This window comes from Ceratotherium simum, chromosome 1, assembly GCF_057802395.1.
Source record: "Ceratotherium simum simum isolate JZ-2026a chromosome 1, ASM5780239v1, whole genome shotgun sequence".
Classification (NCBI taxonomy): Eukaryota; Metazoa; Chordata; class Mammalia; order Perissodactyla; family Rhinocerotidae; genus Ceratotherium; species Ceratotherium simum.
The window spans coordinates 80,278,916-80,306,000 of NC_141900.1; the positions used below are offsets into that span (position 1 = coordinate 80,278,916).

At 37.0% G+C, this 27,085-nt stretch overlaps 1 protein-coding gene across 6 annotated transcripts in view; it reads right to left on the bottom strand.

Annotated features, from left to right (window-relative positions):
- The window catches only part of CADPS2 (calcium dependent secretion activator 2), a 496,283-nt gene that overhangs the window by 286,225 nt on the left and 182,973 nt on the right, over window positions 1-27,085 (bottom strand). For 5 of the 6 annotated variants that reach the window (XM_087430199.1, XM_004418749.3, XM_087430182.1 and 2 more), the window contains exons 4-5: window positions 9,682-9,762; window positions 3,198-3,434 (exon numbers count right to left, since the gene is read on the bottom strand). In XM_087430199.1, the coding sequence (XP_087286325.1) occupies window positions 3,198-3,434; window positions 9,682-9,762 (318 nt within the window). The remainder of the gene's footprint in view (window positions 1-3,197; window positions 3,435-9,681; window positions 9,763-27,085) is intronic. The other variant, XM_087430207.1, reaches the window with a different exon arrangement.

Here is a 27,085-nt window from a genome sequence, read left to right on the forward strand (position 1 = left end):
ATATAAATAAAACGACACAATTCTATAGATCTAATTTCCAGAAGGAATAAAAAAAGATAACAGAGCTAGTCTCAGTTAATGATAAAGACAGCCAAAAATTCCATGGACCATCAACTAACCTAATTTTAGGTAACTGTTTCAACTAATTCCCAGCAAAACTTCATAATGGAACCATAGAAAACAAAATTGAACTACGTTTCGTCCTCTCTTCTCCAATCTCTCTGTGACTGATGTAACAAGGATAAATTAGACAAAGTTATCCTAGAAGCAAAAAGAAAGGGAGGCATGTATGAAACATGAAACTAGACAACATGCTTCTGAATAATGCATTGCCCACAGAGTTCTGTGGCAGCCGGGCATGTGTAGGTTGGGAGGAAAATGAAGCTGGGTAGTATGCTGAATATGAGGACCACATACCACCAGATACAGAGCAAGTGACAAGGTCTGCCAGCCTAATACCAATGAAAACATTCAGTGTGAAAATCAACTATATGCACGCCACTGACACCATTCCCCTCACAACACAGACTCATTTTCCTAGCTTTACTTGAATATTTAATTTTAATATGCTATTGTATGGCTTAGTGTTTTGTGGGTTAGCTTATCTCTTGCTTTATTATTCTCTCTGAAGGCTTTATGAATAAAGAGACCTAAAAGTAATCTTGCGTGGCTAACTGCTGCTTTTTGATACCATCCAAGTCCTTAATTCAATAAATATTTATCAACTGTGTGCCAGGCACTGTTTTAGGCTCTTGCTACACCTCAGTAAACAAAAAAGAGAAAAAACAAAAAGAGAAAACAAACAGTAAACAAAAAAGAGGAAAAACAGAGAAAACAAACCAAAAAAGACCTTAGCTTCCTGCAGCCTACATTCTAGTAGAGACAGTCAGATAATGAATAATCAACATAATAAATAACTGAATTAAATGTTAGGTAATAAGAGCTGTGGTAAAAATTGAGCTTGGTAAGGAAACAGGGTGTGGTGGGAGAAGGGAGGAGTGGGCAGCAATTTTAAAGAGAAGATAAAATTTGAGCAGTTTTTCAAATCTGCACTTATTCCTTAGACTCAGACTTCAATTCTTAGAAAAGACTCCCTTCTGGGCTGATCAACTCTAAGCCTGACTGATGGTATGTGAGAACCTTAAATTGGATTAACTGCTTGCCTTTCAGAGTTTTTTTAGGCTGAAATCCGGGGTCTGAGGAGCAAGGCTTAGATAATGGGCTGGGATAATGATTCAGTTTACCTATGCTGAGTCAGAGGCCCGGGGGGCTACAGGATACCTAGTCTATTCTCTCAGACGTCCTACAGAGAAGCACTTAATGTGATTGCATCTTGTGCTGGACACATAACTCCTACTTAAAATACTATGGGCAACGGGGAACAGATCCGATCCATATTATGCTACAGTAGGAAAATATCCGCCTTAAATAAACACAGCAACAGAGGATGTCAAAACACTCCATAAATATGCAAGTGTCTCATATCACACAAAATCAAGTTTTAACTCATAATCTCCTCCTAACATCGTTTTATTGTTAACTAAACAGCCCTGTTTAACACACTGGCAATAAAATACAGAACAATTCATAGTTTCACTTAAAGACTAACTCACAGGCATAATTTTGTTTTCAAAAGGGAAAATAGAATTCATAAGAAGCTATTTACCATTTTTTACGATTTTTAAACAGATAAAAGAGATAATATTTTGAACTGTTTTCAGTTCTGAATGTTTATAGAAATAGTAGATTTATACATTAAGCATTAAAAAATCATTACAAAAATCATTAATGAACTTAAATGCCAAACTTTTGTTAGAAAAAGTTATATTGTAATTAAATAATTGATTCCGTTTCATACAAAACCTTAAAAAAAGAAAACAGAATAAGAAGTTGGCACTTTACATTTTAGTCATTAGGAAACCTGAGGCAGAAATGAGGAAATTCCACATTTAAGATACTATGCAATTTCAAATTAAACATCCATAGATCAAGAGGCTAAAGAGATTAAGAAACCCAGTAGTAAAGCCACTTGGCAAAGTCATTAGGTAATCCTAGACCTGAGTGGAGTCAGAAGAAAATCTCACAGTTCTACTCTGACCTAAATTTAATCTAGTAACCTACCAAGAAATAATTAGCCTGGAAGTAAAGAAAGTGCGAGGCGGTTGTCTTATTCTCAAGCTTGAATTTATCTTAAAGGTGAGTATGTGGGGAAAAAAGAACAAAAGCAGACTTTTGCTTTTTCTGCCATAAACTAAGCAAGCCAAGTGCGAGAAGTATCAACAAAGAAATTTAACACTGTACCTCCTGAGACTCCTGGTACCTTTCCTCACCAATCAGCAAACTCAAACAGCAGTACTGGGAACCAGCAGAGACAGAACATAACAATGCAAGGAAGGAGCTACAAGCTAATATGATTTTTGGAAGAGTTATAAATTTAAGCTTGATATTGCTAGGGTATGTATGTGTTGTGTATAAACCCATAGACATATATGTGGATTAGCCCACATACCGAGATTACAAAGAAGAAATGCAATCATGAAAAGCATCAACAGGTGGCTGTAGAAAGAGTCAGTATCAATACCTGACTGCCAGTGATTTGTAAAAAGGGGATGAAACGGAATTCTTGGGAAACATAATTTTAAAGGCATGATATTTGTTCTTGTTCTTTATAATATTTACTGTACCTATAACGAAACTGGAAGTCCTGGAAAGGGAGAATTCTCTACTTTTCATCATCTACATGCACTCAATATTGTGCACTGCAGCTGGTTTATGTGATTTGATTCTAGAAAGATGATCTCATAGGTGAAGTAGATGAAAAACAAGGCTAAACAACACCCTGAAAGGAGTTTCCAAATCACTGAGAATTCAACCATATGTTAAAACCCTATTTCCACCCAAGTGTTTCATGCTTACTTTATCAGTAAACTTGCACTAGCCTAGTTGACACACAGAAGATAGGCCTCAAATCTTTTATTATTTTATTATTTAATCCTAATACTGCTGTTATATTTAAAGGACAATTTGCATTAATTTGCATTCACAACCTGATGGTCTAGCAAATGAAGAATAATCTAACTTCCTCAAAATATACTACACTTTGCTTTAAATTCGAAAAGTTACCACGAAGGTCAGCAAAAATTACTTTGCAGCCTCATTTACGCTGTCAGAGGCAAGCATGGGATAAAGCCACTTACCTCTAAGGTGAATGACAGCACCACGTCGGACTTTGACAGCTGAATCTCACTCTCATCTCCTATGTCCAAAAATGCAGAATTCTGTGAACGTTTTAATTTTTGCAATTTAAATTCTGGACCACCTTTCGAAACTGGAAGACTTTCCAAATTGGCCATTAGCAAATTCACTGAAGACCGCAACTCTTCTATATACATAGTCTCCATTTCTTTTGCTATAAATTTAGGGAATTTTCTTTCCTTGAAGATAAATTTTTAAAATAACAATGTTACATAAGTCATCTCAATTTTGTCATAAAAGATTATATGATGTATATACTTGACTATCTTAGAAATTTTGACACTCAATATAATGCATTTACCTGATACTTTAGTCTCTAGACTTTAAAAGCCTCAGGCTTTGGCAATTTTGATTCTATCTAAATGTACCTTATATAATACCTTATTGAGGATCATTATGGTACAAAAGAAGAACATTATATACATTTTCACATTAACTTTATTTTTAATAAGATATTTCCTTAAGGGAAAAACAAACTCTGAAAACATACATATAAGAAGTTTTAGTGTACAGATGAACCTTAATTAGCTGCTGTTAGCTCTGAAACGCTTGGGGTAACTGGTCTACAAGAGAAATGTTTGGTATACACTGCTTTGCCTATTAGGAAACAAACATTTTAATAATCTCTCTCTTTCTTACCACAGATGTGCATTTTGGGGAGGATATGCTTTTTATAAATAAGCATTCACAATGAAAAACCCATAATATTAAATAGCAATATGGTCGTATTTCTAAAATTACGTATTTCTAAAATAATATTTCTAAAATTATTATCTAAAATTCTAAAATTTCTAAATTTCTAAAATTCTAATTTTCTTATCACACAAATGTGCCAGGATCCCTGATGGCCATAAATTGTTTTTTTTAGTAAAGGTTTAGAAAAGTTTAAGTTTAAAGCAAAAGGCCAATTTAGCATAAAAGCCGTATGTGAAAAAGAGAGTAACAGTATCAACTCAGAAGATTGTATTTTCTTTCTGAATTACATGAGCATTGCCCTTCAATCCTTATATCTCTGCAATCAGGTTTCTGCTTCTTTCACTCAATGAAAACGACATTCCAAATATTGATATTTAGATAGATATTGACAGATATTGCTAAAATGCCCTTAGAGAAGATTACACCCATTTATACTCTCACAAACAGCAAAATGAGGCTTCCTCACACTCTTGGCTCTTTCTTTAATCTTTGACAACCTGGCACTTAGCTCTTTTCTCTTAAAGGTAGAGCGTATATAGCTTTACAATATTAAGTGCAGCGAAATGTGACGACCACTGTACAAAACGTTGGGGGTGAAAGCTGAAAGTAGCCACCTTCCACATGATCGCCTAATGCTCCAGGAAATGTCTTTACTATTGCTTCCTTTGGCACCACTCAAAACATAACCTAAGAAATCCGCATCTCTAGGATGAATGGAACACATCCTGAGTGCTCTCGTCAAACTGTACCTAATCTCTGACTCACTTGCACCAGTTCGTTCACGGGCTGGAAAGGAACATCTGGCACCACTTCATGAATCAGTCTCAGAGGCTCAAGCCACCTGTTTTTCTTTTCCCCAATATAACCTTCACATATTTCTTTTAAAATAATTTACATATAATCAATATTAAAATTGCATATTTATTATCACAGAGCAATTAAATATCCATATTCATAATTAACTTTCCCAAGGAAGATTCTTAAGTATCCTTATAACATTCCTCTATAATTTGTAGCAACATTCAAAAATGGTAAGGTTGCATCCTCCGGAAAAACACGTTAACTCTTCAGTTATAGAATACCTTGGTTTCCTTTGAAAAAAAAAAAAGAAAAATGTTTTGGAATGGTTTCTCAGTACACGCAAAAGAAAAAAAAGCAAAATAAGCCATAAAAACAGATTTTTATATTTGTAGACTAACTTTAAAAGCTGTCATGAAAAGTATCCAAATACAGAAGACCGAAAGATGAGAAGGCAGGTCCTTTCAATGTCACATGAGGGCAAAGGCCATCCAAGGATATCTGAAGAAATATACTCAGTTCAATTTACTATTTACTATTGATTAAAAGGTCCCAGACAGTGAAGTTATATGTTACCTTACAGAATTCGGTCTGGAAAAGATGCAAATAATGTGTGTCTGGTGAGTAAAATAATTCAACCGTTACAGTTTAAATCCTTGTTGGAAATTAACTATTTTTATATCTAATCTATGAATCTTATTTTAACTTTGCCTAAAAACATCTAGTTTTCAAATGTTCTTTGGGCTAGTTTTGATCTCTAACTGGTTTGCTCCTTTATTATGCATTAAAGGAAATCTTGGTGTGATCATTTTATATTTGTATGAGAGTCATAATTTTGCCTTTTTACAAATTATATTTTAGCCAAGCCAAAAACAAATATCTCACATGTTTGAAAGTTTGGATGCATCAATTTTTTTTTTTTTTTCAAATTTTCAAGGTGTTACTTTATGGAAAACTTAGCATTAGCACATGAAAAAAAACTTTTCTTATTTAGCTTTAATTAAAAACATTTCATTCACTATCATTTTTCAAGGAAGAGACTGACTGGTAGGAATCATCAAAATTGACTGTTACCAGAATTTTCAAATTTTTCAGGAAATAGACTATATTAGAATTTTTTCTCTGAAAAAACAAAAAGACAACTGCTTTAAAGTTTTTAGATTTATTGATAGTATTCCATCAACTTTATTTAGCCTGCTTATGTTGCCTCTTTCTTGGAAACAAAACCAACTGTACATTAGACAAGCACACGTTAAATTTGATCTTTTAAATTAGAAAAAAATCAGAAATATGATTATTCTCTAGTTTAACAGTGGTTGCTCCTATAAACCATGGTTTATTTTTTTTTTTTTTTTTTTTTTTTTGTGAGGAAGATGGGCCCTGAGCTAACATCTGTCAATCCTCCTCTTTTGGCTGAGGAAGACTGGCCCTGGGCTAACATCCATGCCCATCCTTCTCCACTTTATATGGGACGCCGCCACAGCATGGCTTGACAAACGGTGCCTCGGGCGCATCCGGGATCCGAACTGGCGAACCCCAGGCCGCTGCAGCGGAGCGCGAGCACTTAACCGCTTGTGCCATGGGACCGGCCCCTAAACCACGGTTTAAATGTTCTAATTTAGTCCTCTGTAAACCATAGCTCTTTAGTGGCCCTAACACATTATATACATGAAAACACTGTTTGCTTCATAACAAAAATTTGAATAATTCCCACTATTCAAATTTAGCCACTTAAATGCTCTTAACCTTCCACTAGATAAAGCCTGGACCAGAGTGGTAGGTAGAAGATGGTAACAACTGTCAGATTCTGGAAATACTTTAAGAGAGACGCAAATGGATTTCCTGATAAATCGGGCATGAGAAAAAGGAAGACAAAGATGATTCCAAGTTTTGGGGCCTAACTGGAAAGATAGTACTGTCAAGAACTGGCCTACCCTGACCACCTGACTGGAAATTGTAAACACCCCCCCCCTCCTGATTCTACCTTCCCTGCTTTATTTTCTACATAGCAAATGATCGCCTTCCATAACTCAGTTACATGGATTGTTTATTCCTTACTGTGAGGCTCTCCCAAATAAAATGTAAGCTCCACCAGGGCATGGCAGGAGTATTTTTGTCTGGTTTTATCCCAAGACAACTACATTTGTCTGGATGTATCCCAGGTGCCTAACACAGCAACTGGTTATTTTAGTAGGTACTCAATGAATATTCACTCATTGAGTTTATAGATAAATGCAGGCTCCAAAAGGTTAAATAACTTGCCCAGTGTTATATATCTAGCAATAACAATCATGAATTTGCGCACAGGTCTTTCTGGCCCTCAGTCCATGTAATTTCTACTACTTCCTAATTATGCCTTGGCTAAAATAGTCAAGTCAATATTTCTACTCCTTGAAAAGGAGATTTCTGCCCTGTGGCTTTATAGTTAATATACTGTGTTGTGAAGTGCAGTAGGAGGTGCTACTGACTGCCAACTTAACTATTAATGAACCACACTTCTGGACTTATCAGACTGAAGGGGCAGCAGAGTCTGAGAGGGTGAACCCAGGCTCCAGAGTCAGAAGACCAGGGTTTGAAGCTCGCCTCTGCCACTTATTCATTATGAAATTTTGGCAAAGTCAGTAATCCTCCCTAAGCCTCATTCTCCTTGTCTATAAATTCATTATATCATCCACTCTGTGGTTCACAGGACTATTGTAGAGATATAATGCAACAAGGTCAGCAAATTATAATTAACCTTATAAATATTTTATGAAGATGGCTTAAATTTGGCAAAATTGAAGTAGAAAGCAATTTAAACATGTTCTATCTGCTATGTCAATATATTCACCAAAAGGTATCTTATTTTTGGTGGTATTCTTTTCCTTCCAATCCCACTAGCTTCACTTTCTTCTCCACACATTTTCTACTTTATCAGCATCTGATGAAATCATTGGGGTCTCCTCAAAGAGAAGTCTCCATATGTACATCACTGGCCCTTCTCCTGACTCAGTCCAGAGGTTATAAACACACATTCTCCTCCACAGACTTGAGAACACACCCAAGGCTCTCCCTCCTGTTCCATCACCTTCTAGAAATTCATCTCAACTTTATTCTAAAGCATCACATATTCAGCCAGGTCCTTGTAGAATCAAGTCTAACTTATGACAATGTGTGCAGTCTCAGGTACAATCTATATACAAAAGTAGGAAACTTACAAATGCTGATCCCAGGTCCAGATTCCTGCCCATAGTGTCTGGTATTTCTCTCTGGATTCCCCCCTATGCTCAGGCCCTTAAGAAAATCAAATTCCCTTCCAGCCAGCTTCCAATTCAGATTAGGGTTTTGAGGAAATTGTTTTTCTCTGTCCCAATAGCCTCAAGCAACTTGATTTCTCTCCCATGAATTCCACATTAGAATTTCTAGAATAACGTGTACTGCTCTCAATATCCAGAGGACAGCAACATGGCATGGTGTCCTTTCAACCACTGCCCTTTCTGTGAATGTAACTCTTTAGCCCCTAATTCATATCATACTATGTCTTCATTCATCTGAAGATTTTTCCTCATATATCTCTGGCTTGGCTCTCATAAATTACTGTCATCTCTGTTACCTACTTTCTCTCAATTTTCTTTATTTTTCTATTTACCTCCAATTTCTCAACTGTCTATTTAACAGACATTGAGATAAACACAGTATTAGCATTCTTAAAACATATATTCAATACATTTTTCTCTGCAAAAATAAAAAATTCTATTATTAAAATCAGTATGTGGGGCCATTCCACTGGCATAGCCGTTAAGTTCACGAGTTTCGCTTTGGCGGCCCAGGATTCGCACGTTCGGATCCTGGGTGCGGACCTACACACTGCTTAACAAGCCATGCTGTGGCAGGCATCCCACATATAAAGTAAAGGAAGATGGGCAGGGATGTTAGCCCAGGGCCGATCTTCAGCAAAAAGAGGAGGATTGGCAACAAATGTTATCTCAGGGCTAATCTTCCTCATCAAAAAAAAAAAAAAAAATCAGTATGGGATATTATCTTCTCAAGTGCTTTAAAAGGTCGCTATCATTATTTGAGAAGTAATTACAGAGGGTGTATAAACATACTTCATCAAGTCGTAAACTAAAGATTTGTGTACTTTACTGTATACATGTTATACCTAAATTTTAAAAAAGACAAATCCCTAAATAGGATTCTTCAGAGAGACAGAAGGGAGAGGGTGAGTCTATCCATCAAATACTCAAAGTTTCTGCTTAGCAGAGGGAAAAGGAAAAAAAAAATCTTATTCTCAGATCAACAGCTTTGAGAAGGACTAAAAAAATTTATTTTTTACCACTTAAGTAAATTAACACATCAATTTACTAAAGAATGATTTAGACAATGAAGTTCCATTATCTCTAAAAACTCTTTAGTACTAAAAGGAAACTCATTGCTTTTGTTTGAAATCTATTTATGTTCATAGAAACAGAGTGATTGCACAAATATAACTAAAATACTGTATTGAACACACCGAGACTCTGTACTAGAAACTTCAAATTATATTGTTCATCCATTCAATCAAATATTAGTTGACATTACTACGTGCCAAGCACCATGCTGGATACTTTGGAATATATTTCATAATCTCACACAGAGGATATTTTTCTCCCTAATTATATTATGCTTAGTGCAATATTAAAGTTCTTCTAAATCTGGCAGTTTGAGAAATTCAGGTATTACTTTAAGAATAGTCTACAAAAGTTATCGTTGAATTTAAACTTTTCATGTATAAGAACAGATAATATGCTCCATTTAGATAATACACATCCAGATATTTGGGCTTAAGAGGTATGCATGTAGAGGCAAAAATGATAAATTATGCTGGCTATATCTACACAAAACTCTTTCAGTTCACAAAAATCTAAGTAAAGAAAGAAACATGGTAATGGTATGTCAGAGTTAATAATTTACCTTTGCCATCTTCTCTGCCAATTGCAAACGACCATCAAGTTCTCTTCTGATCTGGGCTGCTTGTTCATCTGCATTATCCAGCTTAAAAATAAAACAGAAGTCACACATATGTGATTACTTAACGGCAGTGACCTACAAATTAAAGAAAAGACTAAATGACTCAAAAAAATTTTTAATACATTTTCTCAGCTACCTATTGAGAGCACAGAAGGTTGTTTAATTAGATTGGCAGTCCAATTAAATTTCTCGGGCACTTTTCACTGTGGTTTTGTTCACAGAAATGCTAATAAACTTCTAAGGTTAATTGCTCAGTTTACCAAAAAAATCTAATAATAATTCTTCATCCAACATGTCCACAACAACTCTAAACCAAGAAGTCCTTGTTTCCTTGAGGTTACATTAAATTTTATTCAGTCCATCCTATTGTCTTCATGAAAGCTAGTCCTAAATAGTTCCAGATGGATAAATCTCTTGTTTTGTTCTTCCCAATTCCCAGAATGCATTTCTGGATGGTGAGATACTGAATAATGTTTCATACCTCTTTGTTCTTTTAAAAAATATTCCCTTCATTTTTATAAGTATGTATTAGCACTAAACTATAAAAGTACTATTTGACTGATTAATATCACTTTCTACCATTTAAATCTTCATATACTCCTCATTCTAGTACCAACAGACTTATATTGCCAAGAAATCCTTCCACCCTTTTACAGACTGGCACCACATTAGAATTCCATTCTCTTATTCTAAATTTGAATAAATTGCTTTCTTGATTGAAAGAAAAGCATACTATCATCATATTTAAGATATTTACATGGAAAATTACTTTCACTTCTCCACTGAAATAATCCTTAACTTTTTATATAACTTCCTTTAACTTTTCCTCATGATTCATTCTCCCCAGTTATTCATTCAATCTCCCTTTATTAGTTTATTATAAAACCTGTTAAACTGAAGAGGTCTTATGAGCCATGCACAGTGTGGGATGCACTAGCTGGGCTACAGATGTGCACCAGACAGATGTTTCTCTTGACTTTAATTCCTTCCCCTTTCCCACTTCCATCATCAAGAAACCTGAACCACACAATACAACCATACCTTAGTAAAGGTCCATCTAAAGATTGGATTACTACCGAGTACAACATTAAACACTCAGGAGAACACATATTACCTTTGTCCATTGGCCAAAGAACTACAAATTGACTATATTAAAAAACAAACAAACAAACAAAAAAACAAACAGCATTAAAAAGGCCTGAAAAAGATGAGTAGGGGCAAAGTAGGTCAATAGGAGAGTGGCGTCCGAGTGTATACGAAGAGTCAAGAAAAGGGGAAGATGTTACACTACGAGAGCACCAAAAGTCTGGAGATGAGATTAAACACAGCCGTTTTGAGAATGGGATACTGCGGGGGAGTGGTGAGCAGGTGCGTGGGAGATGGTGCTGGAGAGAGAGGCGGGACTACATCATAAGCTTCTCTTCACAGCCAAAGTAGGGAGTTTGGGGAGTTGGTTCCTAACATACGGGAATTCATTGGGAGGTTTTAAGCAGGACTTTGGAAAGGAGAGATCATTGTCTCCAGCACAAACATCATGTTAGAGGAACATAAGGAAGTCTGTTTAGTTAGTTACTTACAACTTACTTATTTACTTGAGAGACAGACATCTGGGATTACTTTTCTAAAAATATATTTTCAAGTTGATAAAAAAATCAAATTCATTCAAAAACAAGTTTAAAAATAGGTAGAATTTTCTTAAACTAAATCCTTGTTATAAAGGAGTTTCTATGCCATCTCAAAAACAAATACACTTTTTAATTGATTGATTCAAAATCAAACAGAAACAAGTTTCTCTTCACTGTGTCTAAAGTCAAAATGTTTTACATTCAAAACTAATGCGGTTATAAAAGAAAAGAACATGCGATAAGCGTCTCCTCCAGGTAACTGAAATCAAGATCCTAAAAGCAAAAATTACGTACAAGAGCATTGTAACTATAATAATACCTCAAATACACTAAGTGTAATATGAATATCTTCTGATCTTTGCTTACATGCTGATAAATGTTTTTCTATAGAAAAATTTTAAAAAAATGGTTACTTGCATGTAAAAAGTTATAGTTTCACCAAGAAATAGCCTTTAGCATCTTAAAAGGCCATAGTTCTCCTTCAAACTTAACCACAAAATACTATTTAACAGCTTTAAATATTTATATCTTCATAGTAACAGCTTTTACTTAATTTTAAAAGGAATTGTTAGTCATTTCTGGGTTTTGCAAGTGTTTTCTTTGCAAGAGACAGTTTTCTACTTTTTAAAAATATTAAACCTTAATATTAAACCTACTAAAACCTTAATTACATTTGCCTGAAAAAATGTAGGCAAAGCAAAGCAGAGCATTGCTGTACTAAACCGTCTTTTAACGGGCTTGTCTTAATAAAACTAAATGTTCAGAGACTGAAAGGTTACTAACTTTGGCGACTCCTGGTATCATTTTGTGAAACTAGAAGAGCATACTTCCAAATACGTTTACAAAAAAGGAGGAAAAGCTAATATATAAGATAATGAATAAAATTTTTATTGTTTACTTTTGTTTTATGTAATGCTAGACAGAATAGAAGGAGGTAAATCAGTTGGTTAACTTTTTCTTATATGTAAGAATTTTAATGTCCCATGTTTTGTTTTCGAGTTTTGAGTATTATCTTTGTTTTTAACAATTTATTTAATTGAAAGTTTATATAATTTAATTTTTATGAAGGCTTTCTTAAAGGTTGGCTTTTCAATTGAGATAATTGCGGTTTCACATGCAGTTTTAAGAAAGAGAGAAGGCCATTGTACACTAATCAGTTTCCCCCAACGGCAACATCTTACAAAATTATAGTATTATATAACAACCAGGATACTGACTTTGATAGAATCAGCCATCTTATTCAGATTTCCTCAATTTTATGTACACTCATTTGTGTGTAATTTCTACACAATTTACTATCCACCTAGGTTTGTATATCCACCACCACAGTCAAGACTATGAACAGCTTTAACATGATATGTTGCCCTTTTATAACCACACCCATCTCCCTTCAGCCAATCCCTAGTTAATTTTAATAATCATCTACCTCATTTTACACAATGTTTAAAAAATTCTAATAAGGCAAACGGATTCTGTTTTAATTTCCCTTATGAAACTGGAGATGTGTTCACATGAGAGGTTAAGGTTTGTAAACACTGGACTGGGGCCTCAGATCTCTTCTCAATTTACACGTTCACTGCCTGGGTGCTTGCCTCAAAGCCCATGGCCATAAAAAGCATCTACTCTCTGATAACTCCCAAGTGCATATCTATAGCTCCAACTTCTCACCAGAGTTACAGACTTATATTTCCAACCACCTATTTACCATTTCAAATTGCATGAAGAAAAGGCACACTGTACTTATCAAGCCCAAAATGGAATCTGGATTTCTACCCCAATCACTCCTTCCACGAGTAATGCCATGTCATATAAATGGTACTCCCATTTTCCCAGTTGCTCAAGACCAAAACCTAGATGTCAACTTTGACCTCTTTCCCTCACAACCTACATCCCATCCCATCCAGAGTCATGTAGAGTGAAACCTAGAATCACACAGTTGAGGCAGACCAGAAATCAGGTACCCTGAGTCCTTAGCCAGGACTCTACTTTTTTTGTGGTGGAGTGTTTCCCTAGCCACTTCAAGTACATCTCATTTTGCCAGTACAGATGTACATATTGTTATGGTGAAAATAATTTTTTCTTTTCTGAACCCTCCAAAGAACTTGGTTTTGCACATCACCTCTTCTCTCCCATCAAAAAAAAAACAACAATAAAAAACAAAAGAATAGAAAAAAGAAAAGACTGAATGGATACTTTATAGATGTAGGGCATCAGACTTTAAAATGTTGGTGACACACCTGTCTCTAGCGCCTGATTTGGGCTATGAGATAAAGAAAATGGGGATGTATGGACTCTGGAGTTTGCGGTAGAGGCGAGAGGCAAGTTCTCACTCCACGAGTACGACTTCATCTTTTAACTTGGTTTTATTTTACTTTAAATCCTTGATTTCACTTTATGTGACAATAGATGACTTACCTCACAGATGTCCTGTCCTGGCACAGAATATTTTCCAGGTATTTTAAAGATGGTCATTCAACCCTGACCATAACAGATGCCCAAATGTATCTTTATCCTCTGCAATGCCTCTAGTACCTATTTTACCACTTTATCAAAATATTTCAATGGCTTGACAAATATTTAGTACAGAAAATATACTTTTATTTTCCTCCTGTTCAATACACAGAGATTACTGTATCCACATTCAGAATTCTCTAGGCTAGGGAGTTCTTAACCTGGATCTTTGGGAGTCTGAACCATTCACCATTCACGCCATTAGCAAAATTTTGCAGAGATATGCATTTTTTCACTTAGGGATGTGTTTCAATTTCATAGCTTACCCAAAGGGGTAATTAACTTAAAAGAGGTAACAAACCATGGGTCTAGGAGAATCTTCTTTATAGAAGCCTCTATTCATTTGTTCTAGAACAGGCTATATGGCTTTTCAAACATAAGCCATGGAAGATGACCACCTCAGACCTCATATCATCAACCTTACCCCCTCAGAGATTTGTTAAATTCTTTGTAAAGGGACACTAAGACATACGCTCTGAGCAATGTTGACTGAATGGCCCACGATTACTTTACTCTTATTTTCTTTTTTCCTACACCTACCATACGACAAGCACTATTAAAGGCTCTTCAGTAGCGGCCTTCCAGGAGTTCACATTTTATACAGAAAACAGTAAAAATAGTGTGTAAAACAGAATGTAATTTCCATAGGAAAGCTACTGATCAAGTACTGTGGGAATTCAGTGGTGGAAGAGACGCCTTCTCCTAGTTGATAGTACCAGGATGGATTCGCAAAGAAGGAAATATTAAAGAATGGACTTTGAGAAAATGCTGACCTGATGCAGCACCTATTAGTCTCGACTCTAAAATCTCAAACCCTAGGGTCTGCCTGCACCATTCCTCTTGCGTTCCATAGAAACAGCTCTAAGAAGAGAAGGTCTCAGAGATCAGCAAATTTCTCTTCACAGAAGTCCTTGGGAGGACCCGAAGCCTGTGCTGGTGGCCAACAATCTTACAGTTAAGAAAATTTTAAACACAGCATAAAAATAACTCCACCAAGTTCCACCCAACAGCTTCATTTCATAATTTGTGATATCATTCTGCTAATGCTTTCAAAACTATGAACATCAAATATTTGAATTCATTAAATTTTCTCATATCTTCAAGAAAAAAGATCTTTTATAAAAGGTGCTTTTCACAGCCCCATATAGCCTCACTGCCCTCTCTGATTAATCTATTTACTAGAATGAGGATAACTGTCTTTATATTAATATTGTCAATAACTAAAAAGGGGGATTAACAGCTATGTTTTTCCATAATGATGCCTTTGTACGTGCTAACTCTAGTCAATTGTGCCCTTCTTTCCCCCACTGGAAAAAAATCAATTAGTTTTTTCTGAGTTCTCACTCCAATTATGGCATAACTCTTTTCAAACAAATTATATTGTTATTTTCTTGTAATATTCTTCTTTATCTTTTAGTATGAAAAATACAAGTAGACTAGGATTTGCGCTGTTATATAAATTTAGTGTTTTCCCTGAGATTAATTCATACGCTGGTCTATTGTATTCATATATCTGTAAATCTAGTGACTTACAGATAATACATCATCACAAGTAATTGGCACAAACCTAACATTGATTCTAAAAGAACACTCCACCCAACATCTTAATGTTTATCCCATAATTTCTAGTACCCCAGTGTTTGATTTGACAGTGCCAAATATGCATGGATTTTGCAACATGGCCTAATATCACTGATCAAAAGCTTTATTAAGTATTAGCAAATTCATTTACTTTATCAGTAAATCTGTTAATTTTCCACCATCACTTGAATCACAAATTATTTAGCACCAAGATAGAGTGTAACCTGACCCTAGTGACTCAGATTGTTCCTGCTCTGTTTTCTGTGCTGAGCCCCCTCACTCTCTCAGCCGATAAGCGCACATGGTTGGCTGTTCTAGACAGAGTGTCTGCAATTGTTTCTCAAAACAACGTCATAGGTCAGCATATAGCTCTGGCCTCTCTTCTGAGTTCCAGATCTCTCTCTGTAATAGAAGGCAAGGCCTTTCCTTTCAGAGATCCCACAATGGCCTGATCTCATCTTTACCATCCACCCTTCAGCATGGCTCCCCTATTTCTACATATGATTTTCACTACCTTAGAGCAGGCTAAAATCTCAGAAGCAAGAGGGAGGAGTAAAAGAGGTGGGGGAAGGAAAGAAGGGACTAATGAATGAGAATAAATGAATATGAATGAGAGAGAATGATACCCAAACACCTTAGCCTAGTATTCAGGTCCTCCTGAATTGTGTACCAATCTAACTTTCTAACATCTTAGATAATTATCTATACAAATTAGTTTGTTCATTGTTTACCAAACATGTTGCATTTTCCCAATCATATATTTTGCCTGTTTTTCTCCTGCCTGAGACACTCTTCTTACCTATCTTCATGTCCAGATCTCTAAATCTTCTAAGACGACTACCTATTTAGTACCAAAGCAGGCACTATCTGATGACACATCTTTCATAGTTGTCTTATTATTGTTCAACTTCTCAGATATTTATGACCTCTGCCTCAAACTGCCCCTTGTTAGCTCACCCCACCCTGACAATAGGAGTAAAACCAATCTATTTCCAATGGCAGGATTCACATAACTAGTCCCAACTTTAATGCAAATACGAAGAATCATTCCACCTGTATTTGAAAGGTTCTTGGACCCTAATCTCCCTCCATACTGACCCATCTTTTATGAGGCAATCTCCCTCAAAAACAAAAAAACAAAAAACCTTTCCTTCCTGCTTCTTGATCATTGAGAATTAGCCAACAACTACAAGGTAACTAACACTCGTCATTTCATACAACAAAAAGAACATAAAGAAATTGTTATTCCCATGCTCTCAAGAGCAACACATTGCCTGTATGTTGTTATGTATGAATCAGGTAGCACTCTGTCTGCTGGAGGCAAAGCTTTTAAAGAACTCCCTTATATCTACATTTTAAATTATGTATAAAGACCCAACTCAGAAATAGCAGTTCTGCCACGGATCCTTGTAGCACAGTTCTAAGAGTCTTAAAAACGCATTTCCCAAACCACACTTTACTTTGAATACTTAAAAGTAGGGAAAAGATGAATGAGTTAATTAAATATAAAATTACCCTATGTGAACTGAACTAAACTATATTAAATAATGGATCAAAATGTTCAAAAGCAAGAACATAAGAAATTTAACCTCAACTATAAAAACCATGGGACTTCAATAGCCTGGAGAATATGCATGCATATTTTCTAAAATGGTAGATATAACTTGGCAAATTCTTATACATCATGAAATTTTCTTTAGCATTTCATTTGTTATTAACATTTTATCTTCTAGACAAAAATAATGAGCTAATATCTTCAAGGAATTATTTACTAATTACCTCAATGAAATAATTAAATATACATTCACATTAATAATGAAATAATGCTGAAATTGAGAGATTTTAGCACTAAATAACAGACACTATCCACAATATTAGAGAACTTTGTCAAAGTAGATTAGAACTTCAGCCTCATCAGGACTTATAAGAGCTAAATTTATACAGTACTTACCATATGCCGGGAACCACTGTAAGTTTTTATAAGTATTATTGCTTTTACACCTCAGAGCAACCCTACTGAATAGGTCTTAAAATTATCTCATTTTAGTGGTAAAAAATATGAAGCACAGTGTGGGAGACCAAAATTGGCCACCCTGAAATATGTCTCTTTACCTTGATTATTTTCTCTGACAGACATTTGACCTCCCCCACAAACTGCCTAAGGGAATTTAACTCTGAGTATGGACACACTGGCAGGGTCCTCACTAAGCCCATTCTTTTCAAAGTTTTGTTTACCAAACATCTACATTTGTAAAGGTATCTCCCTCTGTGTACTGAGAAGGGGGGGATGACCTTATCTCTGGAAACTCTTATCAGGACAGAAGAAGAGGACTTAAATCTATATACTCTTGATTACTGTGATTTCTGTCTCTCTGGCCACATTCTGTATAGGTGGCCCTGTAAAGACCTATCTGACAAACATTTACATTTCCCTCTCCATGTGAATTGTCTTCTTCCCCTCTGAAATCCCAAACCACCCCCAGCCCCCAACATCCTCCTTTACCTTTAGCTGAAGATGGTATTTAAGATGAGAATTGCCGCTATTGTGTTGAGAAACTCAGTTTCCCTGGTTTCTCCCATGTATACATGTTATTAAACTTGGTATTATTTTCTCCTGCTAACCTGTCTTTTAATTATTTGGCCAGCCATAAGAACCTCAAGGGAAAGGGCAGAGGGGGATTCTCCCTCTTCCCCAATCAGTTTTCCAGGGTCAGGGTCACACAGTTAACTAAGAGGCAGGGCCAAGGTTTGAATCCTGCAATTTGACTCTAGGGTTCAATTTACCCACCTCACACTCCTTCACAACACCTCAAACTCAACTTTCATTCTCGCAGTCATTCACACTCTATGCATGCCCACAATAGGAAACACATTAAATATTACTGTACAATTTATGGTACAAAGATTAAATATTTATCCTATGCTCAAGTCATTAAAATGCAATACAAAAGGCATATATAAATATCTGTAATAGAAAGTAGAATATGACAGTCTTTTGGATTTGATAGGGAATTGTAAATTCCTCATGTTTTTTTCCCCCTCCCCCAATATTTAAGAAAAATGAGTGGAGGCAGGAGCAGGGAAGGCTTTGGAGGCAGGATTTCTCTTGGATCTTGAAGAATGAAGAAGGGAAATTCCAAACGAAGAGAATAATGTGAGACAAAATTAAAACACAGGGTGTGGATGAGGAGCAGGAAGTGATTCAGTTTACCTGGAACGTGTGATGTGTAAAGAACTGTTACATGAAAAGAACATAAAGAAGACAGGTGGGGGCCAGACTGTGAATGCCACAGTTGTTGAAAGCTTAGCCAAAGGGCACGAACTTCATTCTGTTGACAAAGGGGAGCCATTTTTTTGTTCCTTTTCAAAGCTGGGTCATGATGAGAACAAGATGCTGCTTCAATATTGATCTCGCAACACAAATATATAGGATTAGAAGGGGGAAGCAGCTAAGAAGTTACTGTCATGCTCCATATAGGAGGTAGTGAAGTCTCCAGCTATGGCAAAGGTTGTGGAAATAAGTCAGAGCAGATAATGAAATATTATGGAGGAAGCAGCAGTACCAGGTAATTAATTGTTTGAGCTGGGAAGGCAATAAAAAAGAAGGGTTCATGGTTATGAGTCAGACAGCCGAACATATGTAAATAAGAGAACCAGGTTTGGGATGAGAAAAAATGGCATTTTGAACCTATTGAGTTTGAGGAGTTTCAGATTCATCAGTTTGCCATGGGCTATAGCAACAGAGTGGAAAGAGGAGCTAACCTACGCAAAAAGGGTGAAAGGCAAGTGATACTCAAAAAAAGCATAGTGAATTTTTTTTTTTTTTTAAATCACAGCAGTATTTTTCAGTGGATCTAACTCAGCGCAACAACCTCAATAGCATCTAATTTCTCAAACAAAAACAGGGTAGTGAACCAATCTATAATTTTCAAACACTATCGCTCTTGGTACCATACCTCGTACAAAGTGAGTTCACAAACCTTTGATGATTCATAGACTGAGATGTAAGCCTTGTTTGTCTGGAGACCTTCATATCAGAATCATGGAAACACTTCACAAATAAGAAATGACATTGTTTTAAACATTTAACAACAGAGGCCTTTCTACCAATTTGTAACAAAAAGCTAGACTCAATCACTGCCATCAATTACACAAGTAAAATCTTACTAAGATAATGATCAGTCAGTCCTGCTCTATCTAAGGTGATTAGGGCAAATGGAACTATTTAATTTTTTCTAGTCTAAAGCAAAGAGGATTTAGGATATTATGACCTCTATAATCAGCTAAAAGTATTAAATATCAGTGGGTACTCTTCTGTGAAAATACACCAATGCCCTTTCCTCAGCCTTTTTAAATGGCTTTAAAAAAAAAAAAAAAAAAAGGTGCTTTATAAAAACAAGTTGTTCTGACCATCTACCAGAACAAACAGATGTTGAAGCTTTTCCTGTCAGCTCTATTTTCTTATCTTCTTGGTTCTTCTCTTAACCCACTCCAATCAGGTTTGCTCCCAACCACTCCATGGAGTCTTGCCTTGTCAAAGTCAACAGTGTCTTCCACCTTGACAAATTCAAAGGTCACTTCATTGTCATCTTAGCTGACCTCTGAGCAGCATGCAGCACAGGTAAACACTTTCTCCCTTGACATGGCTTTCCTAACACCACACTTTCTGGTTTTCCTACCACCTCACTGGCTCTTTCCCCTTTGTGCAGCCTTAATCCTGATGTCCACAGGATTCTGTCCTGGGTCCTTTTTTTTTTTTTTTTTTGAGCTCCACACTCTCCCAAAATGACCCCATAAGTCTCATGGCTTAAAATACTAACTTCATCAAAACGATTCCCAAATCTGTATCTCTAGCCCTGATCTCTCACTGGAATTTCAGACTTGTATATTTAACCACCACCTGCCATCTCGACATAGACATCTGACATCTCAATTTCAGCATGCACAAAACAGAACTCTTGATTTCTCCCCCACACATCCCCCTGCCCCAAAATGTTGCTCCATGAGAAGAAGGATCACCATATACCAAGAGCCTGGAACAGTGCCTGACCAGAGTAGGTACTATGTTGAAAGAATATCCTAATCCAAGATGCCCCCTCAGGCCATGGTTAATATAAATGCTGCATCAGATAAAATTTAAATCAAAAGAGAGCTGTCAAAGCATACTATCTCTTCTATAAAATGTGAGGGAGAGGGGTCCGGCCCCCTGGCTTAGCGGTTAAGTGCACGCGCTCCGCTACTGGCAGCCCAGGTTCGGATCCCAGGCACAAACTGACGCACCGTTTCTCCAGCCGCGCTGAGGCCGCGTCCCACACACAGCAACTAGAGGGATGTGCAGCTGTGACATACAACTATCTACTGGGGCTGTGGGGGGCAAAAAAAAAAAAAAGGAGGAGGATTAGCAATAGATGTTAGCTCAGAGCCAGTCTTCCTCAGCAAAAAGAGGAGGATTAGCATGGATGTTAGCTCAGGGCTGATCTTCTTCACAAAATAAATAAATAAATAAATGTGAGGGAGAGGAATAGGTGATGTTACTCATAGTTTTCGAGAATGGTATGTCTTGAGCTGCAGACTCAAGCTGATCCCGTTTTCTGCTTGACTTCCTGGGCTTTCACCTTGTCCCTTTCCAGGAAAGCAGGTGGTCCAGTGTTCTGACTCAAGCCAAAGTTCCCAAGGGTGGGAGCAGATTGAAATTCTGAAGCACACCACAGGACATGGATCTAAGAGGGTATGAAAACAGACTCCTACGGGAAATCCAGTAGCCTAGGAACTTCACAGGCAAGAGAGAAAGGCAGCAGAGGACCACAGCAGGGCAAGGAGCAGAGTCTGGTGATTACTTGAAGGATTAATGTGTAGTTCCTCTTCCACTTTTGTTTTTTAATAATGCTGGGCCATGAGCACACATGGGGTGAGGCGGGGTATGGGCCATAGGCAACCATTCTTTAGACCATAGAGGAGGATCTTTCCAGAACCCCATTTTGTTCCTGTCATTCTTTTGCTTATAGCCCAACAGCACCCCCTATCACATGATAAATTCCCAGCATCTTCCAGCTAACACATAGGGCTCTAGTATTCAAGTCCTTTCCTAACTCTTTAGCCTCATCTCCTGCTACTCTGGCAATACACACAAGATACCTAACAGATTCCAAGCCATTTCACTCTCCTTGTACCTTTGTAAATGTTACTTTCCTTCTGTCTGCTAAATTTCTATCCATCTTCTAAAATCCAGGAATTTCAGACTTTTCAGAACCTTCATTAAACTTTCACTAAAGCTCGAACAGAGAACTGGGTTTCCACATTGCCAAATCAACTCTTCTTCCTTGGGCACATGGCTAGACTGTTTCCCAGCCTTCCCTTACAGTTAGATGTGACCATGGCATTAAGTCCTCAGACGGACTATCAAGGCCAGGGGTCCTCAAGCCTCAGCATCATGTAGAAAGCTTTTTAGAAACAGACACTAGGCCCCACCTCCACAGACTGTTTCACTTATTCTGAGTTGGGGCCCACCCATCTAATGGTTTTTAAAGCTCCTCAGGTCATTCTAATGAGTAGCCAGCACGGAGCATTAAAGAAATCCATGCAAACTAGCCAATGTCAAATTAAGATACTGCCATTCACGTGCTCATGTTGTGCTGCATACACACCCCCAGTAACACACTGATTAAATATACTATTACATTTTGTCTATATATCTGTCTCCTGAACACATACAAATACCTGGAGGCAAAGAACCAAATCTTGTCATTTTTGTATTTTCATTGCTTAGTCTAGTAACTGACATTTTTAGAAGGTATTCATCAAGCATTTTTGAAAGTATACAAGAAACATAAGTCACATATATATCTCATTTTAATTTGATAGACTATTTTCATAATAATGAAAAATAAAGATAATAGTTTATTATACTTGAAACAGTATATTCATATAATCTTTTATACATTAATAGTTGAGAACAGGTCATGAACTACATTAGCAAAAATACCTTTTTTCCCTACTATTACTACTACAAAGATGCCTGATCTCTGTAGATTCGGGTTCTCTTATCATTTAAAAAAAAGTGGAAAAGTTGTGATAACATCCTAATTTCTATAGTTTAGATCTGGGTAAAGAAGAAAAATCTAGAAATAAATGCAAGGAATGTCTGAAGGTAGCCTACATTTGTATCTGGTGAGACTTGGGAGAAAGCAAAAACAAATTAAACGTTTTAGGAGAAATCTTACTTAGGAATATTCTTATGTAGTTACTCTACACATAGGCTAAAGGTAAAAAAAAATAACGCACAGTCAAGAAGCAACACTGATAAAAGCTATAATTCAAGAATATATTAAATTTGTATTCACAACTACAAAAATTTAATTTTTAGAGAGGAAACTGATTCAATATTACTAATCAGAGATTCAAATTCACTTAACTGAAATCAGATTCACCTAGTTTATATGATACATTTAAAAAAAGTGAAGACGTATATTAATATGATTATTCCAGTTATTACTTCCAGAATTTAAAAAATCAGATATTATAAAATCCAATCATTCTTAAGGTCTTTTGTGTCTCCTTGCTGTATTCTAAAACATAACAATTGCCATTTAATGACATTCACTTGAATATTTTCCTCAAGCATTTTTGAGATTTAAAATTATATACAAATGAAAAATATACCTTGCTAATTGTCATTTCTACAGCTTTATTTCCCTATTTTTAAACTGATTTTTGTTATCAAATGTAATTGTCTCTGTAGAATGTGGTTTTGTATTTCTGCCAAAGTCGACAGATACCAATTTCCTTTGAGGATTCCCATCTCTCCCCCTCTTTGTTTTCCTTTTACACATCTTGAATGAGGGTCTTCAGAACAGAATGCCTCATCGTTCCTGTACTCTCGGGGGTAGACTCCCACAGTGAGAGGGGCAAGAAATACGCAACTGCCTGTATTTGTTGATTTCTTTAAAACTCCTAGACCCAAAGTGCTCAATCTGAAAGCTAAAATCTATATGGAAAGGAATCACAAACCTGAACACTACTTTTTAACCAGGCATAAATATTCCTGCTTATCCCTTACAAATAAGCAAAGAGTTATGTAGTATTACTTAACACAGGTCTTGCAGTCTTCAGAATGTAAGGAATGGGCAGGGGGAGGGGATAGAGAGGAGGATTTCAGTTAACTTTGTTTTGATTCTTGGGTAAATACCAGTGAGACTTTCTTCGGTTAATGGAATGCGATTATGAAAGATTAATGAAGGTTGCTTTTGGCAGAAAAGATCAGGATTTAGACAGCTGTAAAATTCAGTTAGTTAATTACTTAAAATACAAATATAGAAGTAAAAGGAGGAGAATTACAGGAGTACATATGGGACTACGTATTCCACTATTCAGACTCTGGTCATGCAGGATTGTATGTCTCTCTACAGTCTACAACACCCTTCCCAACATTTGCTAATGCCATCTCACACCATAGCCCCAACTCCTGCTTGTACTCCAGCATTAGCAAAGACTTGCAGTTCCCCAAGTGCCATTTCACACCTCCATACTCTGCACATGCTCATTCCTCTGCCCAGAACACTTTAGCCCCTTCTCACTCTGGCCAACTTCCTCATGATACACCAAAAGATCATACAGCCTTTCCCAATACTGCGTCCTCAACCTCAAGAAGGTAGAGCCAGGGACTTATCACACCACTGTGGCATTTACAATAGCATGATTTTTTTTTTTTTTTTTTTAACAAGGCTAGCCAATAACTAGGTCTCATCTCTATGTTCCTATCATACAACATAGTACTTGGCACATACTTTCTAAACATCTATTTTCCCTACATAACGAGGGAGAATGGGTTAACTATTTAATTGACTTGAACATACTAAATTACTCTGTCATGTTTTTAAATAATCTTTAATAAACATATTTAATTTCTGTTCAAAGGCAGCTGATTACTGGTACCACTTAAGTAACAGCATTTTCATTCAAAAATGTGGAATAAAAATTATTTATTAAGACTATAAAGTACATAGCTTTAATAACAGCTTTGTTTCTCTACAACTACAACTGTATTTACTTGAAATTCACTGCATTGCCTTCAAGTTATTCTGAAATTAAACTTTCCACTGACCGACTGTTCTTCCTTCACTCTATCACTGAACCAAGTGGGTTGCCCTCCGAGCCAGTTAAATAAGACTCTACACCATTGGAAGTTGTCTCACAGAGTAAAGTATACCTACAGCAAATAGGAGACCGGGCAGAATCATTTTCCAAGTCATGGTATCTGCAAACAAAGGGAAGCAGGGACCTTTTATGTCGGATGGGGAATGAATATTCAAAAGGGAGAGGTAGGTATTCGCTTGCCCAGGCTCAGTTGGAAAATATGCTTCCACATACACTGTAGGTTATGGTAACGAGGCCTAAGCTCCTCCTGGCAACATCTTAGCATTAAAAATAAGGCAAAGGGGGCCGGCCCAGTGGCGCAAGTGGTTAAGTGCACGAGCTCCGCTGCGGGGCCCCGGGGTTCGCCGGTTCAGATCACGGCTTGGCAAGCCATGCTGTGGCGGCGTCCCATACAAAGTGGAGGAAGATGGGCACGGATGTTAGCCCAGGGCCAGTCTCCCTCAGCAAAAAGAGGAGGATTGGCAGATGTTAGCACAGGGCTGATCTCCTCACAAAAAAATAAATAAAAATAAGGCAAAGGTCACCAGCAGAGCTCTTGTGGCGAGGCTTGGTCTGGTTCAGGGTGGTTGGCGGGTGCATCTCCCTAACATAACAAAAGGGAAAAAAACAATGTGGAAAAACAGTTAAATGCTTCCAAACCCACTCGAGTTCCTCGGGGCACCTAGTGGATGACAACTCCTCTTACTTAACCGTACCTCTAATATTCTGATTCAAGTAAATGATGGGTAACAATATCAGATCTTGTATTGTCACGTTGTTCATTTTAGAATGTATACTTTGAGCCCTTTTACTTTTTTTTTTCCTAATAGTTTGTTTGATGAATATGCACCAATGCAGACACACTATTCTCAAACCAAATAACCCAAAGGATGACAGGTAATTTTAATAGCACAATAACTAATCTATGACACACTTGGGTTGTTCTCATTTTTTGTTTTTCTGGTAAAATGTAAATAATTTTTCTTTCAATTATCCCTGATTTCATAACTTAGTTGTGATATGTGCTATCTTCTAAATTAGTGCTTTAGGAGTTTCCTTTATGCCTTAATTTTGAAATTAATAAGGTCTTGGCTCTGACTGGAAGTAATGTAAACAGCTATGCTTCTTCAGAAGACAGCTTCCTGTTTTTCCATTCCAGATGCTAATCCTACAGCTCTGGGACAAGGGGTATGACCACGTGAGGCTCCTGTCAGCATCATGTGGCAGCCCTGGCACTGCTCCCTTCTCGTTCACGTCCTTTTGTTGGGGTCCCTAGGGGCTGTCTGGCTATTGCCATCCTGCACATCTTAGCAGAACAGCTCTCCATCCTGAGCTTCTGACCCTGAAGCAACAACACATCTTTGAGATTTCCTAGGGGATCACTGTCGGCAAAAACAAGGGGCCAGACAAGGATAAACAAACAGAGAAGCGAGACTGTTACAGTCAGTAAGAGTCTCAAAGCCCTTCCTAAGACACAGGGAAAATGGAGTCAATTTCACTGACATATATATACTTGGAGCCAGATCCCAGCAGCTCAGCTACTTTTAGATCCTCTCCCTGCTCCCCAAGCCCTGCTCCACTATTCCTCTTCTCAGACTAATCCTTTCCCATAAAAGGCAGGCTACTTTCTGTGATTTCTATCACCTTTTGTTTTCTTAACTGCTGCTGAAAGACAATGAAAGAACAAATGAGATACATACACCCTTGAGGGAAAAGAAGAAAAGAATCTCAGCTGTTTTTCTTAACGATCCATTCTCATTTCTGTAAAATGATTGTTATTCCAAAGGAAAGCTCTTCTCTTATTTTTAAGAGCAATTTTATAATTTCTTTTTGTTTATAAATAAAAAATAATCCTTAAGCTTTTCTTTCAAACCTCAGAACTGGAGAGAATTCCAGTTTCAACTCAAACAGGTACAGAGTTTGGAAGTTGTCACTCCCATCCTCACAATAAAGAGCTGGACAAACTGAAAATCAATGACTTTTCTTAGACTTAGAGAACCGAGGTTGCAGGGCAAATCACTAACCCAAACTCTGGAGACAGGCAAAACAGAGAGAGATGGCATTTGGAGCAGAAGTCAATGGAGGCCATAAATAGTAGGACCACTTACTTTACTAGTAATTTGGACAAATTACTAGAAGCTGAGTGCAGAGAGAAACTCCTGAGGCTGTAATCATAAGGGGACTCCCACACTTGACTGGACTTTCATTCCAGTAACCCCACCAAATTCTCACAATAAGGATCCAAGAAGGATCCCCATGTGGACCTGGCAGAAAAAGGGGAAGAAAAGCAATTGTTACACCTCCCAGATTCTTCTCCCTAACAAAGAGGGAAAGACTTTGCTAGAAGGAAATACTGAAAACTTATCCCAGCTCGAGGGAGAGAAGGCTGCCCTCTGCAGTCCTTTGCAGCCTTCCTGTCTTGTCTATTTGAAAAAAAATAACAACCAACTCAGAGTGAACAGGGGACGCACTTCAAAGAAACAGAATGGGGATACTTC